The sequence below is a fragment of the Engystomops pustulosus genome, chromosome 3 (assembly GCF_040894005.1).
Source record: "Engystomops pustulosus chromosome 3, aEngPut4.maternal, whole genome shotgun sequence".
Classification (NCBI taxonomy): Eukaryota; Metazoa; Chordata; class Amphibia; order Anura; family Leptodactylidae; genus Engystomops; species Engystomops pustulosus.
In genome coordinates, this window is record NC_092413.1 from 184,588,491 (window position 1) to 184,610,237 (window position 21,747).

Here is a 21,747-nt window from a genome sequence, read left to right on the forward strand (position 1 = left end):
CGGCGCCGTGCGCTGTATCTTCCTATGGAGAGGGGCGGGGGTTAGCAGCGCTCATCCCCTGCTCCTCTCCGCAGCGCCGATGTATGCCCGCCGTACTACGGTACGGCGGGCATACATCGTGTGAATGTAGCCTAAGGCAGTATTTCTGGGGTATAAACTGTAGACGACACACATATATATTGAGATGTCGGTGTCAACAGAAGGTAAACATTGGATAGATGTACACAGATGCACTGTGTAAAACCTCAAACACATCAAACAGGGTGTAGGCATCATGGCACCTGATGGTGGCAGAGATATTGTTTTATAGAAGTGCCAACCTGGGTGCTCCCCTAAAAGGGGTTTTCCCACAAAGATGGGGCCTAACTTTCTGATCAGTGGGGGTCTCAGTGTTGAGACCCCGCAAATCGCGAAAGTGAGGGGTCCGTCGAACCCTTTGTCACAGCATGAGAGTAATGGAGCAGACAGCCGCGCATGGCTGTTCTGCTCCATTAATCTCTATGGAGCTGACGGAAATTGCCAAGTCTATGGAGTCCGACGGACCCCTTGTTTACACGATCTGCAGGGGTCTCAGCACGGAGACCCCATTGATGAGCAAGTTAATTTTTCTCTGTGGGAAAACCCCATATAACCAACACCAAAAACAGTCTATATATCCTTATCAACGTGATGTCATTGTCAGGCCCCGGAAGTGGTGTGTGCAGGAGGCCATCAGCTAGCACCACACGACTGTGGTCGATCTATGAAAAGCGGACCAGAACTGGCTGATTACAGTTCTGCACTATTTAACAAAAGGGAGTCCTTGCATCAAATATCACTATGATGCTTGGAGTCTGTCCACCTGCACCATAATATTGTGTTGTCATCCTTCTAGCATTACTACAAATGTTCTACTCCTCCCCTTCAATGCTTAGAGGAAAAAGATGAGTGCCGCCTTCAGCGACTCTCCTTGTCTTCATTGCTGCTCAGCCGCAAACTTCTGTTAAACATGAGCTCGGCCTCTTCTGAGAAAGTCATTCATTTTAATTGCAAAGATGGAAAACTAGAATAGAAGGTTAATGAGGCTATGACTGTGATCAGTACTGTATTGTTGTAAATGGGATCAGTAGATGAACAATTAAAAACCTTTATAAAGTAATTACAGTAAAAGCCGTTAATGTATCCAGCCGCGCACATCTCCAGAGAAAAACATAAAAACATAAGATGCAGAGAATGGCTCTCAGAGATGACCGTAGTCTTCAGTTGGACACGACCTCCCCATGATTATATTACTGCTTCAAGGCAAAGAGAGAAGCCATGTCAATGCATAGATGATGCAAAATAAATTCTATCCTGCTCTATAACATGCTGCCTGCAGATAAGATGCTGTGTACAATCTGCTCTGCTCCTTCTGCTCTATAACATGCGGACACTATGTAAAAGAGTGAAATAATAAGCACTGCAGAAATGAGCGGCAATGTTGCACCCACTATTATATGTAGCTTAATATTTTCAGAAAATTCAGGATGTTGATCCCACAGTCTGTCTATAGTGCAGGGGAGTTTGTTGGTCAAAGTTGTGTGTCTTGTCTAAGTCAACACTTTTTATATGGAGGGTTTAGATGGCTCTATGAACCGTGAAGAGGAGATGAGGATTGTGAAGAGTTGCAGTGAGAAGCCGGAGGATGAGTTTTCTCTATGTCATCATAAACACAAAAGAGAACACGATAATCAAAATTCAAGTTGTGAAAGAGTTGAAACTTTTCAGAAATGTTGCATATGTTGAAAATCTAGAATACAAGAATGGGGGAGATTTGTCAGAAGTGTTTGGGAGCAGAACTGTTCTAGTTGCAACCAATCGGAGCCCAGCTTTCATTTTTCCCCATGGCTGTTTATAAAATGGAAGCTGAGCTTTGATGGTCAGCTAGAACAGTTCTGCTTGAAGACACTACTGATAAATCTCCCCATAGATGTCTATCCAGTACTTGTTCTAGGACTGGATAAGAATGGAAAGTTACATGACATATGTATCCTCTATAGCAGTGATGGCAAACCTTTTAGTGACCGAGTGCCCAAACTACAACCGTGACCCACTTATTTATTGCAAAATGCCAACACAAAAATGTGATTTATACTCCCTTCTCTGTCACAGCTTTCATTCATATAAGCACCCTGAGGACATCAATAAAGCAGAAAATAGAAGAAATTTGGATAATCATTGTAGCTTCCCTCCAGGGTCGCATAAACAGGAAGAATTGTCAGGGCCGGAGCAGGAGCTACAATGATAATCCAGATCTGCCCACACCTTCCCACCCCTCCAGTGGTCCCAGGTAGAGCTGTCACTTTAAGCAAGTCCTGGGCTGTCTGGGACTGCAGGAAGATACCTGAGTCCTCTGGTGATGGCTTGGGTGCCCACAGAAAGGGCTCTGAGTGCTACCTCTGGCACCAGTGCCATAGGTTCGCCACCACTGCTTTATAGTGTATAGACAGTATTAGTCCCCTGTAGGTGCTCTCCAGGCACTGACTTGTCCTGTGCAGTGCTCTGTCTCGCTGGGCTTGGCATTGCTGAGTGTTGGTTGACCTGTTGCTGGGTCATTTATTCTTCCTTGGACCTCTCTCTGTAAGGTGACTTCATACCAGGCCATATGCCATGGATAGAGAAACTCCTAACACTCCCTGTATATCTGCTTTTCAAAGGAAGAAATTCTTCACTTGGTATCAGTCATCGTGGCTTGTCTTTACAAGACAGACCTGTTGTGCAGGTAATTGAGGAATATCAGACATGTACATAGATAATGTAACCTGTTGTGTGTGCGCATTGTAGTTAATAGTAAATGTATACAGTAAGGAGATGTTAGAGAACAGCTCTCCTAGCATTAGTTTGTGGGAAAACCACTTTAAGTAAAGTTGGGCCCTATCCCGTTGGGGTTTTCAGTTCCGGAGGTCCCCAAAGATCACGAGAACGAGGGGGCCGGGGCAATTTCCGTCAGCTCCATAGAGATTAATGGAGCAGAACTCTCATGCAGCTCTCTGCTCCATTGGTCTGACAGAGCGATGAGGAGTCCGACGGAGGTACGTGGGCCCCATCGGACACCGCGTTCTCGCAATCTGTGGGGGTCTCTGCACTGAGACCCCCACCGATCAGCAACTTAGGCCCTATACCGTAGATAGGGCCTAATTTTAGGTTTTCCAACAAACTAACTTTCTGATCAGTGGGGTTTTCGGTGATGGAGATAAGACCAATGGAGCAGACAGTCGCGCATGGCCTTTCTACTCCTTTAATCTCTATGGAGCTGACAGAGATCACTTGGTAATTTCCGTCAGCTCCATAGAGATTAATGGAGTAGAATGGTCATGCGCGGCCGTCTGCTCCATTGGTCAGACAGAGGTACGAGGACCCCATCAGACCCCTCCTTCTTGCAATCTGTGAGGGTCTCCATACTGATCATTGTGAATTTACCAGCAGCTAAACATCAGTATAAGGTGCATTCACACGAACATGTAATTTCTCCAGTCACATATTTCCGTGCCCTATGAGACAGTATATACGTGACGCTTTTCATCCATATGCAGCACGTATTTAACCCATATTTATACAGCCCCATGGACTTCTAAGGGCATCGAACTGAAACACAGTAGAATATAGGAAATGCTCTATTTATACGGCTAGTACACGGTACAGTATGCTGTTAACAACGCCAATATAATTGGTTGGACGTATCATCCATTTAAATGTCGTATGTATTTTGTAGAAAAAAAAAACGGTACGCTACGGGTAGCATAAGGTTGTGTTAACGCAGCCTCAAGCTGCACTTAGTAATGGCTATAATCCATGTAAACTGGTCACCGCTATTTAACTATGATTATTATGTCTGCAGCAATAAAATCTGCTCCATCTGTCATTAGCGCTAAATGCTACATTGGTTTTATTTTACAGAAACGTACATATGTTTTACTTCACATGATGCAATAGTCTTTCTAGAATTACTTGTTATGTGGAAGATAACTATATTTGGATGTTGCCGAATATTGTATTATAATGGTTTTAACCCATTTGCACCCCACAGTGTTCATCCATTATGTATCCTGCAGGAAGTGCTCATGTCTGGTGTATATTATGTATGTATGGAGATCAGAGTTTGGAGAAGGTGCAGGTGCTCTGATTTTTCTTTCGACTCCTATATACCCAGTGTATAACGGTGTGAACTGCTGGAACATATACATGTGCTCATCTTCTGCTTCACTGTATAGGCAAGAATAGTTTACCCATTATTCCTATGAAAATTGACACCTTAATGCAATGGGAGTCAAAGGTTAATGAATTCCTGTACAGTGGCTATACTGTGTGTCCTTAAAGGGGTTGTGCCAGACTTTAAGGACCAGCAGATATTCATTGACACCGAGGCCGTGTTCTATTACCACACACTTAGAAATTAGACAGCTGCACTTCAAGTCTCTAGTGTGACTGTAATAGTTATATTGCTATTGTTACTGTGTGTTTTGTACTGATGATTAAAGATTTTCTCATCAACGTTATTCTTTTTTCAGATTTTCGTTCTCTTGTAAAAAAGAAAAATTTAAAGAAACAGAAAGCATTATGACAGCCGAGACTCAGACCCTGAATTTTGGCCCTGAGTGGTAAGTGCCATGTTTAATTATCACTGTATAATGTCTAGTTTCACATTGTCTTGCTTGGCTCATATGAGTGATCAGACTGTACGGCTATCTCCATCAATTCCATAGAGATGACTGGGGAAGTCAGGGGCTGGCATACAGGGCTTAAAGGGAACCTGTCACCAGGGACCTCATTTTTCACTAAAGACAGATTGTAAAAGCCCATGACACCTGCAGTGCACATCTGCCTCTCTGCCTTTTATAAGCATTTGCATTACAGTATAATTGTGTGTTATAACTTACTCTTGCATGCTGACAAAATCCTGGGGTAGTCACAGGGGCTGGATTTTGGTTTGGATGCATTTGAAAAAACAACATGTGACCTATTTGAGCTGAAGGCTGTCTCCATGTTTGTGCTCATGTACAGCTTGTCCCTCCCCCACTGATGTCATCTCACCAGGCTGTGACCTCTGAGAAGAAGCAGGAGGTGGAGCTAGAAAGGAGCACAAAGGTGGGGGCCAAGCTCTGAGGAGTTAGTAACACAGACAAGCCACATGTTGTTTTTTGAAATGCATCCAAACCAAAGTCCAACCCCTGTGACTACCCCAGGATTTTGTCAGGATGCAAGAGTAAGTTATAACACACAATTATACTGTAATGCAAATGCTTAGAAAAGGCAGAAAGACATATTTGCACTGCAGGTGTCATGGGCTTTTACAATCTGCCTTTAGTGAAAAATGAGGTCCCTGGTGACAGGTTCCCTTTAATATCTGCCCTATATCTGATGTATTTGTGCAGAGAATTCCTGTATTTGTCTTTACACAGTGATTGTTATCAGTCACCTAAGAGAAGGACTAGATTGGGTGGGTAAGGTGCTAGTACTGCCCTTCTAAATACTAATGTTTTTAATCCCTGGATGGTTGGTTGCACAAGGTCAAGGTCAGACCAACAAACTTCTGTGTGGTGTTCAGATTTACTGGCTCAATCTTGGATGAACTGCCCTAAATGCAGAAGTATCATGTCAGTAAATCCAGTTGACATGCAGAACGAAATTTTTCAGACAATTCTCAGCTGTTTGCATATTGCCTACAAGCGGCTTGGCCTGGAAAACTCGCTCCGCAGACTTGTTGGATTTACTAGACTGAACTGAGAAACCCTGAATGGACGTGCCAAGTTCAGTTCAGCAATTTTGAGTTCAGTCCAGTAAATCGTACAAGTGCACGGAATGAGTTTGTCAAAATGGGTTTTAGGAAATGTAGAGAGAGTATTGTCACCCCGTAGTCTCGCCACGCTGAGATGTACTGCCATTTTCATACTATATTGAGGCATTATAGGATTGATGGAGGATTATGGTGAAACCTTAAAGGGGTATTCTCGTCCGGGCATTCACATTCAGTTTGATTAATCTGCCATATATAAACATTTCTTCAATTAGATAGTATTTAAATTTTTTTACCCGTGTGAAGATAATTTCTCATAAATGTAGTCATATGGTCCCTTAGAAACAAGACCCTGGATACGACCACCACTGCTGGATGGATTGCACAAATAAACAAAAAGGTTTTAGGATATGAAATGTCCGGGAGTTACTGCAGGTCCCACAGCCGTCCTGTGGTAATGAACGCTGAATCCAGGAGGTCAGGCAGGACTCAATAGTGTATGTGAGGCCACTGCTGCCTGAGTGTGGGGTGGTCGTAACCGAGGAAGCTATCTGGTTTCTAAGGGACAACATGACTACATTTATGATAAATTATCTTCACACAGGAACATTTTTTTTTAATAACATCCAATTGAAGAAATGTTTACATATGGGAGATTAATAAAACTGAATGTGAATGCCCAGATGAGAATACCCCTTTAACATAACAATGCAGGGCTAAAAGGAGTGGAGAGAATAATACAGGGCAGTAAGAAAAGTTGTATTTGCCTGAGGTCTACTTTAACCCCTTAAGGAAACAGCCTTTTTGCGTTTCCATTTTCTATTTCCCACCTTCAAAAAAATCCCTAAATTTAAAAAAAAAAAAAAAAAAAAATCTGTGTAAGAGCTGTATGAGGCCTTGTTTTCGAAGTAACAAATTGTACTTATTGAAAGGACACCTGTCACCTTGATATCACACCGAATTCTCAGCACACTACCTTTTTACCCCTTCATTACCTTTCCAACTTGCTATGTGTCTTTTCCATGTCGCCGTCCCGTCACTGCATAAATCCATTATTTCCACCACGTTCCATGACGGCCCCCACCTGGAGGATGCTCCTATATCCTGTAGGGACAGGAAGCGCAAGAGATTAAAAGCTCCTCCCTAGCACCCAACACCAGTGTCTTCCTGTCCCTTCGGGATATAGGATGCAAGAGAGTCTCCCTAGGGAGACACGAGTTTCTTTTTACTTTTTACTTTTACTTTTTTACTTTTTTACTTTTTTACTTTAATGGGTTCCGCCTCACAACCGAGTGGGGGGAACGCCAAAATATACCTCCTCCCCGCCCCCCGTTCTGCCAGCCCAACCAACGGTCCCGGGAGACCAATGCTGGGTGGTTGCGGGGGGGACATGCAGCGGTACCTGTGCCGGGGCCCTTTTCTCTGCTGGAGGACCGGTGTGTGAGGGGCATCGGTCCTCGGCGGTGAGGGATTCCGGCTCCGGTAGGTGTTGTCGTGCGCGCGCGCACGTGCTGCTGGTGTGCGTGGTCCGGAATGGCCGCGTACCGGAAGTCGGCCGCAGACGCGACTTCCGGTGTACACGTCAGAGCGACAGGGTCGCGTCATTGGGGGCGGACCCGAAAGTCGGCTCCGTGGACGCATGCGCAGTCCAGGAGCCCGATCGCTTCCGGTTTGAACCGGAAGGGGGAGGAGGGACGAGCCTCTCCAGAACGCGGGAAAAAATCAAATTTAAGCGTTCCTGGAGGTAAAACCTAGTCGGTGGCTCTGGTGCTTCCAGCAAAATGGCTGATGACGCATCCAACCTGTTCCAGGTCCTGGTACCCGTAAGTACAAGCCCTGGGCTGTCCTCTTCTCTCTCACCATACATTTCATACCTGTTATTAACTGTTATCATGTATGCTTCTCTTAGGGGAAAGAGCAGAAAGAACCTAAAGAGAAAGAACAGAGAGAGAGAGATAAACCCCTTAAAAAACCCTCTAAAAGATGTGGCTTATGTAGTTCTAAATTACCAGAGGACTATAGGAAAAGCCTGTGTTCAGATTGTCTGACCAAAATTTTAAAAGAGGAAAGGTCGTCATTAATGGACGAAATAAGGTCCGCAATAAAGGAAGAAGTTTCTTCCTCTATTGCTGCTCATTTACCCGAACCACCTAGGAAAAAACCTAGATACGTTCAGTCTTCCTCTTCTGATCAAGACTCAGATTTCCCTTCCTGTTCTTTAGATGATAGACCGGAAGAAAGTCTAGAGGGGGGACATTCAAAAGATCAGGGGCACACAAAGTATTTGTTTGCGTCCGAGGATCTAGACAGCTTATTAAAAGCCTTGAGAAACACACTAGAAATAGAGGATGTGTCTGAACCAACCTCTGTACAGAGTGATCTCTTTGGGGGACTCAAATACAGAAAGAAAAGTTTCTTTCCTGTAATTGACACACTAAAAGACTTAGTGTTATCAGAATGGAAGGAGCCAGAAAAAAGAATTTCTATCCCCAAAGAATTCCGAAATAGATTACAATTTGAGGACAATACTTTATGGGAGGAAATACCTAAAGTCGACATTCAGGTGGCTAAAGTAGTAAAAAAGACGGATCTCCCATTTGAAGATAGTGCCCAATTAAAAGACCCCCTTGACCGTAAATCTGATGCTTTACTTAAAAGGGCTTGGGAGACGTCTTCTTTAAATATTAAGACCAACATTGCCTCCACTTCTGTCGCCAGGACTTTATATTTCTGGTTGTCAGAATTGGAATCACACCTGGTAAATAAAACCTCTAGGGATTCCATTATAGAGTCTTTACCCCTCCTCAAATCTGCCACAGCCTTTTTAGCAGATGCTTCTGCTGAGGCTTTAAGGTTTTCGGCCAAAGAGGCGGCCTTGACCAATTCTGTCCGGAGATCTCTCTGGCTAAAACAGTGGGGTGGGGATACGAAATCTAAGTCTATGCTCTGCGGTATCCCATTCCAAGGTGAATTTTTGTTTGGCAGCGAATTAGACTCTATACTAGAAAATGCTGCAGACAGAAAAAAGGGGTTTCCGATTAATAGAATTCCCCCTAAAAAACCTTCCTTTCCCTTTCCCTTTCGTTCCTCCAGGGAAGAGAAACCTCCCTTTAGGGGCAAAGGAAAGACAGGTAGATGGAGCTACACAAAAGGAGGCGCAGGTCGAGGGTTTTTCTCTAACCCCGACCACAAGCAGAGGAAACAATGACGAACAGGTGGGGGGGAGACTTTCCCATTTCAGGCCCGAATGGGAAAAAATCTGCCAAAACCCTTGGATTCTCCAGACCATCCAGTCAGGTTACAGGGTAGAATTTCTCCATATTCCCCCACAACATTTTCAGAACCCAAATCTGCCAGAAAGTCAAACTCTCCATCTCTGGACCAACATCCAACAATTGCTTCAGATGGATGTGATTGTTCCAGTCCAGGAGATAGAAAAAGGGGAAGGATTTTATTCCCCTCTTTTTTTGATAAAAAAACCCAATGGGTCTTACCGTCTAATTATAAATCTAAAAAAACTAAACAAATTTATAAAGTACAAACACTTCAAGATGGAGTCGATAAAGTCAGCGACCCCCTTGATAGGAAAAAATTATTTTCTTTGTACGATCGATCTAAAAGACGCGTACTATCACGTCCCTATTTGCCAGGATCACCAAAAATACCTAAGATTCACAGTTCGTTCCCCGGGGGGAAAAATACTTCATTTTCAGTTCAAAGCCCTACCATTCGGGATCTCTTCGGCACCCCGTATCTTTACAAAAATTATGGCAGAGGTAGTGGCCCACCTAAGATTGAAGGGCATAATTATAGTTCCTTACCTAGACGACCTTCTTCTAGTTGCAAAGACCAAATCAGACCTAAAGACCCACCTTCAGTTAGTCATAGGTCTCCTCCAGGACTTAGGTTGGGTCATAAACAGGAAAAAATCAGATTTAAAACCAGAGATGGTGAAAAAATTTCTAGGGGTAAAACTAGATTCCGTGAAGCAGAGTTCTTTTCTACCGTTAGAAAAGATCCAAAAAATAAAGGAAAACATAAGTCTCTTCCAGAGGAAAGAGTCGTGCAGCATTCGAGCAGCTCTGAGTCTTCTGGGCCTTCTGACGTCCTGTATCCAGTGCGTGTCTTGGGCTCAAAACCACACAAGGACTATGCAGGCTTGGACTATCCGGGTGTGGGACAAAAACCCTCTACATCTAGACCACAAGGTAAAGATTCCCCTTTTAGTCAAACATTCACTATCCTGGTGGAAGAGTCCCATAAACTTAAAGAAGGGAGTTTGGTGGAATCCAAACCCAATCTTAACAATTCAAACAGACGCAAGCCTGTCAGGTTGGGGAGCTGCGTTGGCAGGCCACTATTTTCAGGGTCAGTGGGACAGCCAGACTTGTTCTAGGTCCTCAAACTTTCGGGAGTTAAAGGCAGTCCTAGAAACATTCAAAAAGGGCCACTTGCATATAAAAAATCAACACATAAGAATCCTCTCTGATAACACTACTACAGTAGCTTATTTGCGCAGGCAAGGGGGCACAAAGTCTAAATCTTTGTCTGAGTTATCACATCAAATTTTTAGGTGGGCAGAAACACACTTTCTATCCCTCTCAGCTATCCATCTCAAAGGTACAGAAAATATAGAAGCAGACTTCTTAAGCCGGGTTACATTAGATCCTCATGAATGGTCTTTAAACCCACAAACTTTCGGGGAAATCTGTCATATCTGGGGGACCCCAACCTTAGATCTTTTCGCAACCTATCTAAATAATAAATCCCCTAAATACTTTTCTTTAGACCATAGGGGCTCTCCTACGGGGTTAGATGCCTTCAGTCATACATGGGGGTCGGGGTTAGTCTATGCCTTCCCTCCCATACCCCTAATTCCCAAAATCCTGCAGAAACTAAGATCAGAACGGGCATTATTAATCCTTATTGCTCCATTCTGGCCAAAAAGAAGTTGGTTCCCGGTTATTCAGGAACTAGCTATAGATAATCCTGTTCATCTTCCTTATCGTCAGGATCTTCTTCTACAGGGTCCACTGTTTCATCAGGACGTGCGACATCTAAAGCTTACGGCCTGGATCCTGAGAGGGCATACCTAATGACCAAAGGCCTTTCTACCGGAGTGATCGACACTATTCAAGCAAGCAGGAAACCAGTGACTAACGCTATTTATGCCAAGATCTGGAAAAAATTCTGTACTTGGTGTGGGGATTATCCTCCTTCTCCAGAAAATCCAAACTTAGGCCAAATTTTAGATTTCTTACAGGCTGGGTTTTCTCTAGGTCTTAAACCAAGCACCCTTAAGGTCCAGATTTCGGCTTTAAGTATATATTTTGACTTTCCCTTAGCAGATCACAGATGGATCAGGAGATTCATTAAGGGCTGTTCCCGTATTAAACCACGTATACACAACCCAGTCCCTTCTTGGGATCTCTCTCTGGTCCTGAATATTCTCACAGAGCCCCCCTTTGAGCCTCTGGATTCTGCAAACATAAAAATCCTCACATTTAAAACTATCTTCCTGATAGCAATTACCACAGCACGTAGATTGGGTGAAATCCAGGCCCTCTCTCGCAGAGAACCCTTTTTAAATATCTTAGATGACAAAATAATTCTCAAACTAGATCCCCTCTTCCTTCCTAAAGTTGTGTCCGAATTCCACCGTAAACAGGAAATTATTCTTCCCTCCTTCTGTGCTAATCCTAAATCTGAACGGGAAAGGAAGTGGCAAACCTTAGATGTTAGGAGATGTGTTCTCTTTTACTTAGAAGCAACAAAAGAGTGGTGTAAAGATTCCAGTTTACTAGTTAACTTTGGGGGAAAGAATAGAGGGTTGAAAGCCTCAAAGGCAACCTTAGCCAGATGGATAAAATCCACTATATCTCTCTGCTACAAGACCACAAACACTTCCCTTCCGGGGGATATTAAAGCCCATTCCACTAGGGCCATGGCGACATCCTGGGCCGAAAAAAGGGGTGCATCTCTGGACCAAATATGCCGAGCAGCAACGTGGTCAAGTTCCTCGACATTTGCAAAGCACTATCGGTTGGATATTGCCTCCCAGGAGGACCTGGCATTCGGCAGGAAAATCCTGCAGGCGGTGGTCCCTCCCAAATAATGGGGTAATCTGGTAAGTCTCCAGGTGGGGGCCGTCATGGAACGTGGTGGAAATATGGAATTAGACTTACCGGTAATTCGGTTTCCACTAGTGACCATGACGGCCCCCCATTATTTCCCTCCCTTTCTTCCTTCTTGGAGATGGTTCTATGTGAAATTCCTTGCACTTGCATCCTTCCGGGTGGTACTTTGGTAGACACTGGTGTTGGGTGCTAGGGAGGAGCTTTTAATCTCTTGCGCTTCCTGTCCCTACAGGATATAGGAGCATCCTCCAGGTGGGGGCCGTCATGGTCACTAGTGGAAACCGAATTACCGGTAAGTCTAATTCCATATTTTTTCCTCCGAGATTCTCTATGCAAATGAAGTAGGTGAGAACATCATTAGGTTGCTGGTATTCTGTTCCCCAGGCTCTCTGGGCACACCCACTCCTTCATACACTGAAGGGGCGGCTTTCAAGGGTAGCAGTGTCCATACTGCAGCCTCATGAATACACCGGACCTCTTCTGCATAGCGTGGATGACATCATCTACCTAATTTGCATATGAATTCTTCAGACGAAAATAACACTTTATGTAGTGGCGATGGGAGAAGGCACATAGCAGATTGGAAAGGTAAAAAGGTACTGAGAATTAGATGGAATAAGCTGGTAAACGGTGTCCTTTAATATTCCCTGCTCTGAATTTTATTATTTTATTCTTTGGGTCTGTACGATCAGAGATTAAAGTTTATAGAAGTTTCATGTTTTAAAAGACTTCAAAATGATAGCCTTTTGTACAAAATATTACATACCCTATTTTCCATAACCTGTATAGTTGTATTGCAGTATATCAGTATTTACTGATGTGCCAACGTCCCATTGTAACAGATCTAATAAAAAATGACAATGGAGTCTCGTACAAACTGGAGGATGTCATGGCAACTGATCGTTGTTCCACAATGACATCACATGGAATAACAACCATACCAAGATGGTGGCCCCCACGTAGGAAGGGGATTTAAATGGTTAGGACCTGCAATTGGTGCCAGCACTGATTGAGGGTGTTACTGCTGGGTGTTGGGTGCATTATGCAGCAAACACCTGGTCTGTATGAATAGGGTTCAGCCCATGAGCCCTCTTCATACCTCCTTAATGGCCCTACAACATATAGATATGTTATGGAACTTAGAGGGGTTTAAGGAAATCTACCCCATCTATCAAAAAAATAAAACATAAACCAGGGACACTTTCTCATAGATCCAGGCATCATTTGCGCCTTCCTTCTAAAATCGGCTTTCAAACTTATGCTAATGAGCCCAAGGGCTATGGGTATGTTACAGATTCTCTCTGTGCTGTAGCTTCAGACTGTTTGAGCACACAAAGGGAGGGGGGAAGTGCTCCTTCAGAATGTAACAACCTGTAAATCTGCAACATGAAGGTGCTCCCATAACACACCCATGGCCTATCAGGCTCATTAGCATAACTTCAAACGTTAGAATGAAGGAGGCCATGGATAATAATATAATAAGATTACCACAGTCACAGATTTTTGATGAGTTTCCTTTTGTTCCCTACATCAACAAGTGCGTGATGTGATCTGCTTGTGTCACCTGTGTCTTGTGACTAGCATTGTTATTCAGCAGCCCAGAGATATTTGCCAGGGACAAATTTCAGCGCTGTAAAAATATCTAATACAGTGAGAGTAATATGACTAATTAATAAAGGTCTATCTCTGGTCAAAACTGATCTTTTATATCCTTACCTCTCCACATGTTTCCATTTGTGACTAGATGGTGCATCATTTTAGTAGTTGAACTTTATACAATTATTATTATAACGATCATGTATTGAAAGTGATGACTTTATAGTAATAATCCATGTATATTTGTTACTTTCAGGCTTAGGGCTTTGTCCAGCGGGGGCTCTGTTATATCCCCTCCCCTCTCCCCAGCATTGCCAAAGTATAAGCTTGCAGACTATCGGTACGGCCGGGAAGAGATGCTAGCACTTTATGTAAAGGACAATAAGGTAAGCCAGACGTTGGTAATTAGAAGTAGCTTTCTGATTAGTGATGTATTCAGATTACTTACTTCTCACACACATGTCTTGTTGCAGCATATTTATTAGATCATCAGTTTTTTTTTTTTTTTTCATTATTTGGGTGTCATAATTTGAGGTGTAATGGATACATTTGCGCCTGTTCTTTGTTTTTGGCTCTCCAAAACTGATGAAGTGACCCTGTATGCTTTTTGCAGAGCCTCTGATGTGCACTAGAATTGTGGAAGTTTCATCTGCAGATTTAAAAATTTTAGTGTCCATGCAACTTTTTGGATAGGTATTGTGTGACTTTGATGGAAGCTGCACCATGCACGACTAAGGGCATCTGCACACATTTCAGATTCTCGTGTTTAAGTTATGCACCCATAGACTGAAATATAAAAGAATAAACACAAAAAGGCACATTTACTTACCCGTCCCTGGCGCGTTCCCCGAAAGTGCATTGTCCGACCTGAATGCACTGTGCCGCGATTCACTAACGCTGTGCGCCAGATATCCTGCATGTGTCGCTTCCCCAATCAGGTCCGCCGGAGTTCACCATCTTCCTGGTGTATGTAAGTGCTTGTTCTTGCGACATAATTTAAATGTTAAATCCTGCGCTCAGTCTGAATGAATCGGATTGTCCGATTACCTAGGCGAGCATACGTTCCTGTGCATCCACTCGGGATCACTGATGCAGCAGATGCATACAGCATAAACTCTTATCAAAAGGATCGCCAATAAATGTATGATCTCTGGGAGTCCAGGCGCTAGTAATTGTATGTTTGTCCAGTATCCTTTGGTCCTATTGCTGCATTCACATAGGAGACCTAGGATTTTCATCCTTCTGATCAGTGAGGGTCCTAGTGCTAGGACCCCCATTGATCAGACACTTATCACTTTTAAGTGCTAAATTCATTTTGGAATTCATAACATTTACCCACTAAACTCACCCCTGACCACCCACTTTTGAAATCAAAATGTGCGGGTCACTCCTTTTGCCATTGTCAGTGGCTTTAATAATAAGAATTCTTTTATTTATATTGTGCACACAGATTACTCAGCGCTGCACAGAGCTTGCCAAATTAGTTCCTGTCCCTAATGGGGCTCACAGTCTAATCAATTTACTAGTATGTTTTGGAGTGTGGGAGGAAACCGGAAGACAACCCAGAGGAAACCCTTGCAAACACGGAGCGAACATACAAACTATTTGCAGATGTTGACCCTGGAACTTGAACCCAGTACCCCAGCGCTGCAAGGCTGTAATCCTAACCACTAAGCCACTGTGCTGCCCAACATGTGATCAGCCGGTTGGAAAAGGTTAACCAAAGCTGCCGGGTCTGATTATACCCAGTACAACTCTGATCCAGACATCTGCCCCCAGGTTGTTTCCCTTTTTATAGATTCCCCGTTTACAGTGGAAAACTCGTAAGAAATAAATTCAAGTTAAAAAAAAAAACTGAAAATGTTCCCCAGAACCTCATGGGGGATATAAAGTAAAAACACACATGCATAACATATAAATAAATTTATAGAAATGCATATTAATATTTCCCAATAAAATAATAAAACCTCTCCACTCTACACTATGAAAAGTATCGCCAGAGTTGGCTAAACATATTGGGAGAAGTCTGATAACTCTCCCCCATTGGATATGAGAAGGACCCTGTGTAGGAGCCGACTGCCTGAACGGGAAAACTTGGAGCAGGTCCTATTCCTCGGACTCTCTCTATTGTAGTCTTTGGTGTGTGAGTCGATATTGCATAGGTCAGAAACAACGGATCGCAGGTCCAATGTTTGTGGCCCAATACATGTATCCTAAAGAACAGAAATTAGTGACGGCCTGGTATATTTTACCAAATGCTCCCATATTTAGTCTCCCTTACCATCAGTAGCATTTTTACTTGCATTCTGCAACATTGTTCCACCTTTTTTTTTGTGACACATGGAATTCTTCAGACCCTTGTGAGCTTGTAACATTCACAAACCCATTAATAAGGGGCTTTAAAGGAAACCTACCATTTCAAATGGTAGGTGTAAGCTGTAAACACCGAGCACCAGCTCAGGGTGAGCTGGTGCCGGTGCTTAGTTTCGTTAGTGTTAAAACCGCGGAATCGCGGTTTTAACACTTTTTAAACTTTATAGCCGAAGCTGCTTCGACGCTGCGCGCGACCGTGCGCGCGCATCGCCTGCGGCATTTCCGTGCGCGCGCAGCGCCGAAGCAGTTTATGCTATAAAGTTTAAAAAGTGTTAAAACCGCGATACCGCAGTTTTAACACTAACGAAACTAAGCACCGGCACCAGCTCACCCTGAGCTGGTGCTCGGTGTTTACAGCTTACACCTACCATTTGAAATGGTAGGTTTCCTTTAATCCCTCTGCTTTTTATGGTACAAACACATCCATTTTGCTTTCTGTTAATCTGTATTTAGGTCAAAGGTACTGGAGGTAATAAAACCCAGATCAGCTGCGATTGTGACTAACACAGTTTTCCCTTGTGCGAGGAGGAATGCTGTGTTTTGGTTCAGCCTCGCTTTTTTTGGTGACTCTTCAAAATTTAAAAGTGGAAAAATACTACCGCAAAACATCCAGGACCCGATAAATTCCTTTAAATCTCCCATGCAGGAGAAGGGAAAACAGTCACACCGGGTCCACAGGAATTTACCCGACATTGCCCTGCACTGAAGGTCGTGTCATTGCCCATGTTACTGATGTCTCTGTGATCCATTTTTTTAGCAATGTGTGGATGAAGTCACTGTATAATATCTAGTCTGGGATTGTAGATTATTATGGTATGGCCATATATACTATATTTATGGTGACAATCTAGTGCATGGAGGGCCAACCTTTTTGGTGCTTCAACATTTGTAAAAGCGTATAACCCCCCCCCCCCCACCCGCCAGTATTGATGAGTGGTAACTGTAGTAGGTACACTGGCTGGGGGTGAGATTTTGGTAGCTGCTATCAGATAATGCCCAGGGTGTAAGCTTGCTAAGTATCGGCAGAATCGTCTCTGCGTGTCACCGCTTAGCCATCACTGATCTAGAGCAGGTTCACATCTACATTCAGACTCCCGTTCAGTAGCTTCCATGTTTAGAAATAACAGTAGTAAAGTATCAGGTTTTTTTTTTTCTTGGTTTGTTTTTTTTTAACAATTCGGTACAATAAAACCGATAGCTTGCCAAACGTTAGTATCAGTTTCTGTTTTACACTATTTTATAGTCATTGGTTTCATTAATTCCTCTGCTTTGGCCACTAGAGGTCGCATTAATACTCTGGAAGGTAAAATCGGAACATGCTCAGTTTAAACAGTGCCCCGGGGTACATACAAGATTCTGTAGGTTTGTACTTAAAGGACATCTACCACAAGGATGATGGACTGTATTCAAAGGGGCCTGATAGGCTCCAGGCTCTATTAACACCTATGGGCCTCGGGCCCCTCAGGCTCATTTGCATATAGTCCTTCATCTTCATGGTAGATGCCCTTTAAGTTGATTTTGTAAGCAAATCGGAGCTGGTCTATTTTTATAATTTTTTTTTTTTTTTTGTCCCTGTGACAATTGGATTTCCAAAATGTTGTGGTGTCACGGGAAAAAGGATTATCAATAAAGCTTCATTAGACACCAGAGGTCACAGGGTACAGAGGGGTCCGTCTGTAACTAGGTGTGAGATTGTGACTCTCCTTGCTGCTCGTTGTATCTATGAAATAAGATAAATAAGTTTATTTTCTTTTTCCATCTGTCACGTCCGCACTAGTAATTGTTATTTATGTGGCTGTAGTCTGTTCTGTAGAGATGAGATAAGCTTTTACAGTGTATAGGTAGAAATGCCGAGGCTAACTCTGATGTTTTATGCCGTAGGTTCCTTCAGATCTTTTGGACAAAGAGTTTCTTCCTATTTTGAAAGAGGAGCCCCTACTACCTTTGGCACTTGTTCCGTTTACTGAGGAGGAACAGGTAAGATCTAAGGCTAGAAGAACGATATTCAGTTTACCCTTACTTGCAAAAAAGAATGGAAAAAAAAACTGCGCAAGGAGGATACAGGTTAAAAAGATCCAAAAAAAATAACCAGTAAATGTTAGTACAAAATTGATTAATCCTCCGCCTCTACGTTCATCCACTCCACATTTAGGAAAAAAGGTGCAGTACCTTTCCAACCAGAGATTTTTGGTACTCACGGGGACAGTCCTTAGTCCAAGATCTAAGGCTGCAATAGAAAGTTGTGTTCAGTGCAGTCAACATTTTAGATTCAGATCTTCTTATACAGTGGAGTGGAAGCCAAACTCGTCTCCACCTTATTCTATGCTAGAGTCCAGTAGGTGGTCCTTCTGTGTTTTAGAGCCTTTTTGCCATCTGGACTCATAAGCCTAGAATGAGTAGAGTGTAAGATCAATACATGACAATCCTTTCACATAAAAGTACCGTATATACTCGTGTATAAGCCGAGTTTTTCAGCACAAAAAATGTGCTGAAAAACCTCACTTCGGGTAATACACGAGTCAATTAAAAAAAATAAATTTTAATACTCACCCTCCGGTGCCCGGATCCACCGGCGGCGGCTCCCGATACCCGGCGGCGGCTGCGAAGTTCAGCACATGAAATAAATAAACTTGGTTCTCACCTTCCGGCGATACTCACTTCCGATACTCGTTGGTGGCTCTCGATCCCCGGCTGCGGCTGTCTTCTTTCTTCTTTTGCCGGCGGAGTCGTGTCCATGCGATCTCCCCGCCGGCGCTTACTATGATGCAGCGGTGTGACGTCATCAGCGGCGACACCGCCGCATCATAGTGAGTGCCGCCGGGGAGATCGCATGGATGCGCCTCCACCGGCAAGAGAAGACAGAAGACGCTGCCGGGGATCGAGAGCCACCGCAGAGGATCGGGGGTGAGAATTAAGTTTATTTTTTAAAATGTGCTCAACATACATGAGGGGGCAGGCTGGCTGTATACATGAGGGGGCAGGCTGGCTGTATACTACACCCTCGGCTTATACTCGAGTCAATAGGTTTTCCCAGTTTTTGGTGGTAAAATTAGGGGGTCTCGGCTTATACTCGGGTCGGCTTATACTCGAGTATATACGGTATGTATATCTATATCTCTCTATCAGCTATTCTGTTCATTTAGAAGCTCTACAATGTATAGTAGCTTTTAAACAAGCTTCGCATCAATCAGTAGAGAGAGAATAAAACGCAATGGTGCAGATTTATCAAGCAGTCTGAAAGTCAGAATATTTCCAATTGCCCATGGCAACCAATCACAGCTCCCCTTTAAAATATTCATGAGCACTGGTGAAATGAAAGCTGAGCTCTGATTGGTTGCCATGGGCAATTGGAAATATTCTGACTTTCAGACTGCTTGATAAATCTGCCCCAATGTATCTTGTCCACTTACTTTAGTTCTCATCTTACTCCCTTCATCCTAATCTGCTTTTTGCTCTTAAATATTTCCATTGAAGCTCAGTGTGTTGTATACACTACAAGTCACATAATGACCACAAACCATGTTACTCCCATGTATATCTAAATATTTTCATTACAAACTCCTTTGAATTATTATGAGGCAGTTGCTATCATAAGTAGATCTGGTGGTAGATTCCTCTTGCTGCCTCTACCCTAATCTATAATTTAATAATCCTGGAACCTGAGTAGTGGCTGCATTTCCCACCGTAGGCTTATACTTGAGTCAATAGGTTTTCCCAGTTTTTTTGTGTGGTAAAATTTCTCAATAATGCCATGATTATGAAGTTTTTGTGTTTTGTTTATTCCAACAGAGAAACTTCTCAATGTCTGTTAACAGTGCTGCAGTGCTGCGCCTAATGGGGAGGGGCAGTAGTGGAGGAGGGGGAACAGTAGTAGGGGCTCCTAGAGGTCGGAGTTCCTCCAGAGGTCGAGGTAAGTTTGCAGCTTGTTTTCTGCGTAACAAATTTTACTTCAGTGATGTTATTTATTATTCCATGCCGTGTACTGGGAGGCTGGAAAAAAATTCCAAATGTGGTGCATTTGCATAACTTTCTAGTGGGCTCAGTTTTTACGACTTTGGCTCTGCGCTCCAAATAACACCTCTGCTTTATTCTTTGGTTCAGGACGATCACAGTGATACCAAATCTATATATAGGTTTTATTTTGTTTTAATACATGTTCACAAATTATAACAATGTGTACGAAAAAAATTGTTTCACCGTCTTCTGACCCTAATAACTTTTTCATACTTTGGTGTACGTAGCGGTGTTAGGTGTCATTTTTGCAAGATGAGCCACCATTTTCATTGCTACCATTTTTAGGACTGTGCGACCTTTTGATCACTTCTATTCAATTTTTTATATCATGTTAAACTGTCACAGTCGCGTTTTGGGCATTTGGGAGGGGGGGGGGGGGCTATTTTCTGTTATGTGGTTCACCGCCGGCATTAAATCGTTTTTATAGTTTCATAGATCGGGCATTTTGTAATGCGGCGATACCCAACGTATGTTTTGATTTTCACTGTTTGTTTAGTTTGATATCAGTTCTAGGGAAAGGGGGTGATTAGAATTTTTTATATATATACATTTTTTTTTTTTTTAGACTCTTTGGGGTACTTTAACCCTAGATGGTCTGATCGTTCCTACCATATACTGTTTTTACATAGGATTCATTACATAGAGTCACAGGTTCATTATAACAAGTCTTCAGAAACCATGCACCCTCGGGTCTGACAAAGACCCGTCCCTGTCATGGCAACTGATCGCCGCTCCCCGATCATGGGGAGCGGCGATCTCAACTAAGATGGTTGCGCCTTTGTGCTTCCATCTTTTAATTACTCAATCAAGGGGTTAACAACTGCGATCATTGCTAGCACCGAACGCGACTGTTAGCAATAGGTGTTTGCTGCAATATGCCGCAAACCCCATACCTGTATGAATAGGGCTCTCCATGTGAGCCCTCTTCCTATATCCTTAATAGCGTTAGTGTTGAGGGGTTAATAGCCTAAATAATGATCTATAACTAGTAGTTATTATAGGCCATAGCTGGCTGCGTTGCTGGTGGAGGTTGTAGACAGTCTTAGTTTAGTCTATGATGCCCAGTTCTTTCACTTTGGCACTACCCTGCTTGCAGTACAGAGACTTTTTAGTGCTGTAATTGTCTGTGGCATTCAATATTACCAGTCTTAATTGGCCTATTCATACATTTTTCATGAATCCTGTAGGATTGCTGCGGGCCAGTTATTTTATGGCACACTGCTTTCATTCTTTCCATAAATCAATTCTTATTTAGCACTTGTAATACCACTTTGTCAAAGAAACTTTGTGATAAATCACTGTACGGATAACTGCAGTAATAGGAGATACTGCGTGTCATTACTCTGGCTTATTTCAATATAGAAGTGGACCCCGCAGGATAGTAGATCTCTCGGGTTATTCTAGATCTCATGACAATCCCACACGGTTCACTTTTACACATGAGGAATTTTCAGCAAAAAAATCTTCATCGAACCATTTAGTAAAATCCTGGGGTGTAGGGCAGTTTAGGGAGAAATTTTGGCATCCAGTGTAGTCTGGAGAAGAAGGCGATCATTTTTACACCCTTGTTGGTCTAATATTCTTGGCCATTTACAATTTTCGCTTACAAGTGCTGTCCAAGTCTTTCTCTGAGACAGAACTTGGACTCATTGCTAGTTTATTGCACTATGCACACATCTGATGGTTTCCACTGGACTTTTAATCTTCTGTTAACAGACAATTGCGCACAGATCACGGCTACCATAAGTCTTTGGTTCACGGTGCTGTTCGGACAGAGCCGAGTGGCCACACCACAAAATATTTGACATGTATGGAAGCTCACACCTGTCCCGCCTTCTCCTACCATCCCTATGCTTCCCTGGGATCCGATCCGGG

At 43.1% G+C, this 21,747-nt stretch overlaps 2 protein-coding genes across 4 annotated transcripts in view; both read left to right on the plus strand.

The window, feature by feature from the left end:
• Positions 1 to 21,747, plus strand: part of GIGYF2 (GRB10 interacting GYF protein 2) — a 75,881-nt gene that overhangs the window by 7,822 nt on the left and 46,312 nt on the right. For all 3 annotated transcript variants that reach the window (XM_072143262.1, XM_072143263.1, XM_072143264.1), the window contains exons 2-5: positions 4,527 to 4,616; positions 13,742 to 13,871; positions 17,740 to 17,835; positions 19,648 to 19,768. In XM_072143262.1, the coding sequence (XP_071999363.1) occupies positions 4,576 to 4,616; positions 13,742 to 13,871; positions 17,740 to 17,835; positions 19,648 to 19,768 (388 nt within the window). In that variant the 5' untranslated portion in view covers positions 4,527 to 4,575. The remainder of the gene's footprint in view (positions 1 to 4,526; positions 4,617 to 13,741; positions 13,872 to 17,739; positions 17,836 to 19,647; positions 19,769 to 21,747) is intronic.
• On the plus strand, positions 8,640 to 12,141 carry LOC140122425 (uncharacterized). Its single transcript, XM_072143265.1, has 2 exons — positions 8,640 to 9,960; positions 10,780 to 12,141. Exons 1-2 carry the CDS (start codon positions 9,000 to 9,002, stop codon positions 11,865 to 11,867), a joined length of 2,049 nt encoding a protein of 682 aa, XP_071999366.1. The 5' UTR covers positions 8,640 to 8,999; the 3' UTR covers positions 11,868 to 12,141.

Coding starts and splice junctions, on each gene's coding strand:
- LOC140122425 (XM_072143265.1), top strand. CDS start 9,000: ATGGGAAAAAATCTGCCAAAACCCTTGGATTCTCCAGACCATCCAGTC. Junction 9,961..10,779: donor CTCTACATCTAGACCACAAG/GTAAAGATTCCC, acceptor CTTCTTCTACAG/GGTCCACTGTTTCATCAGGA.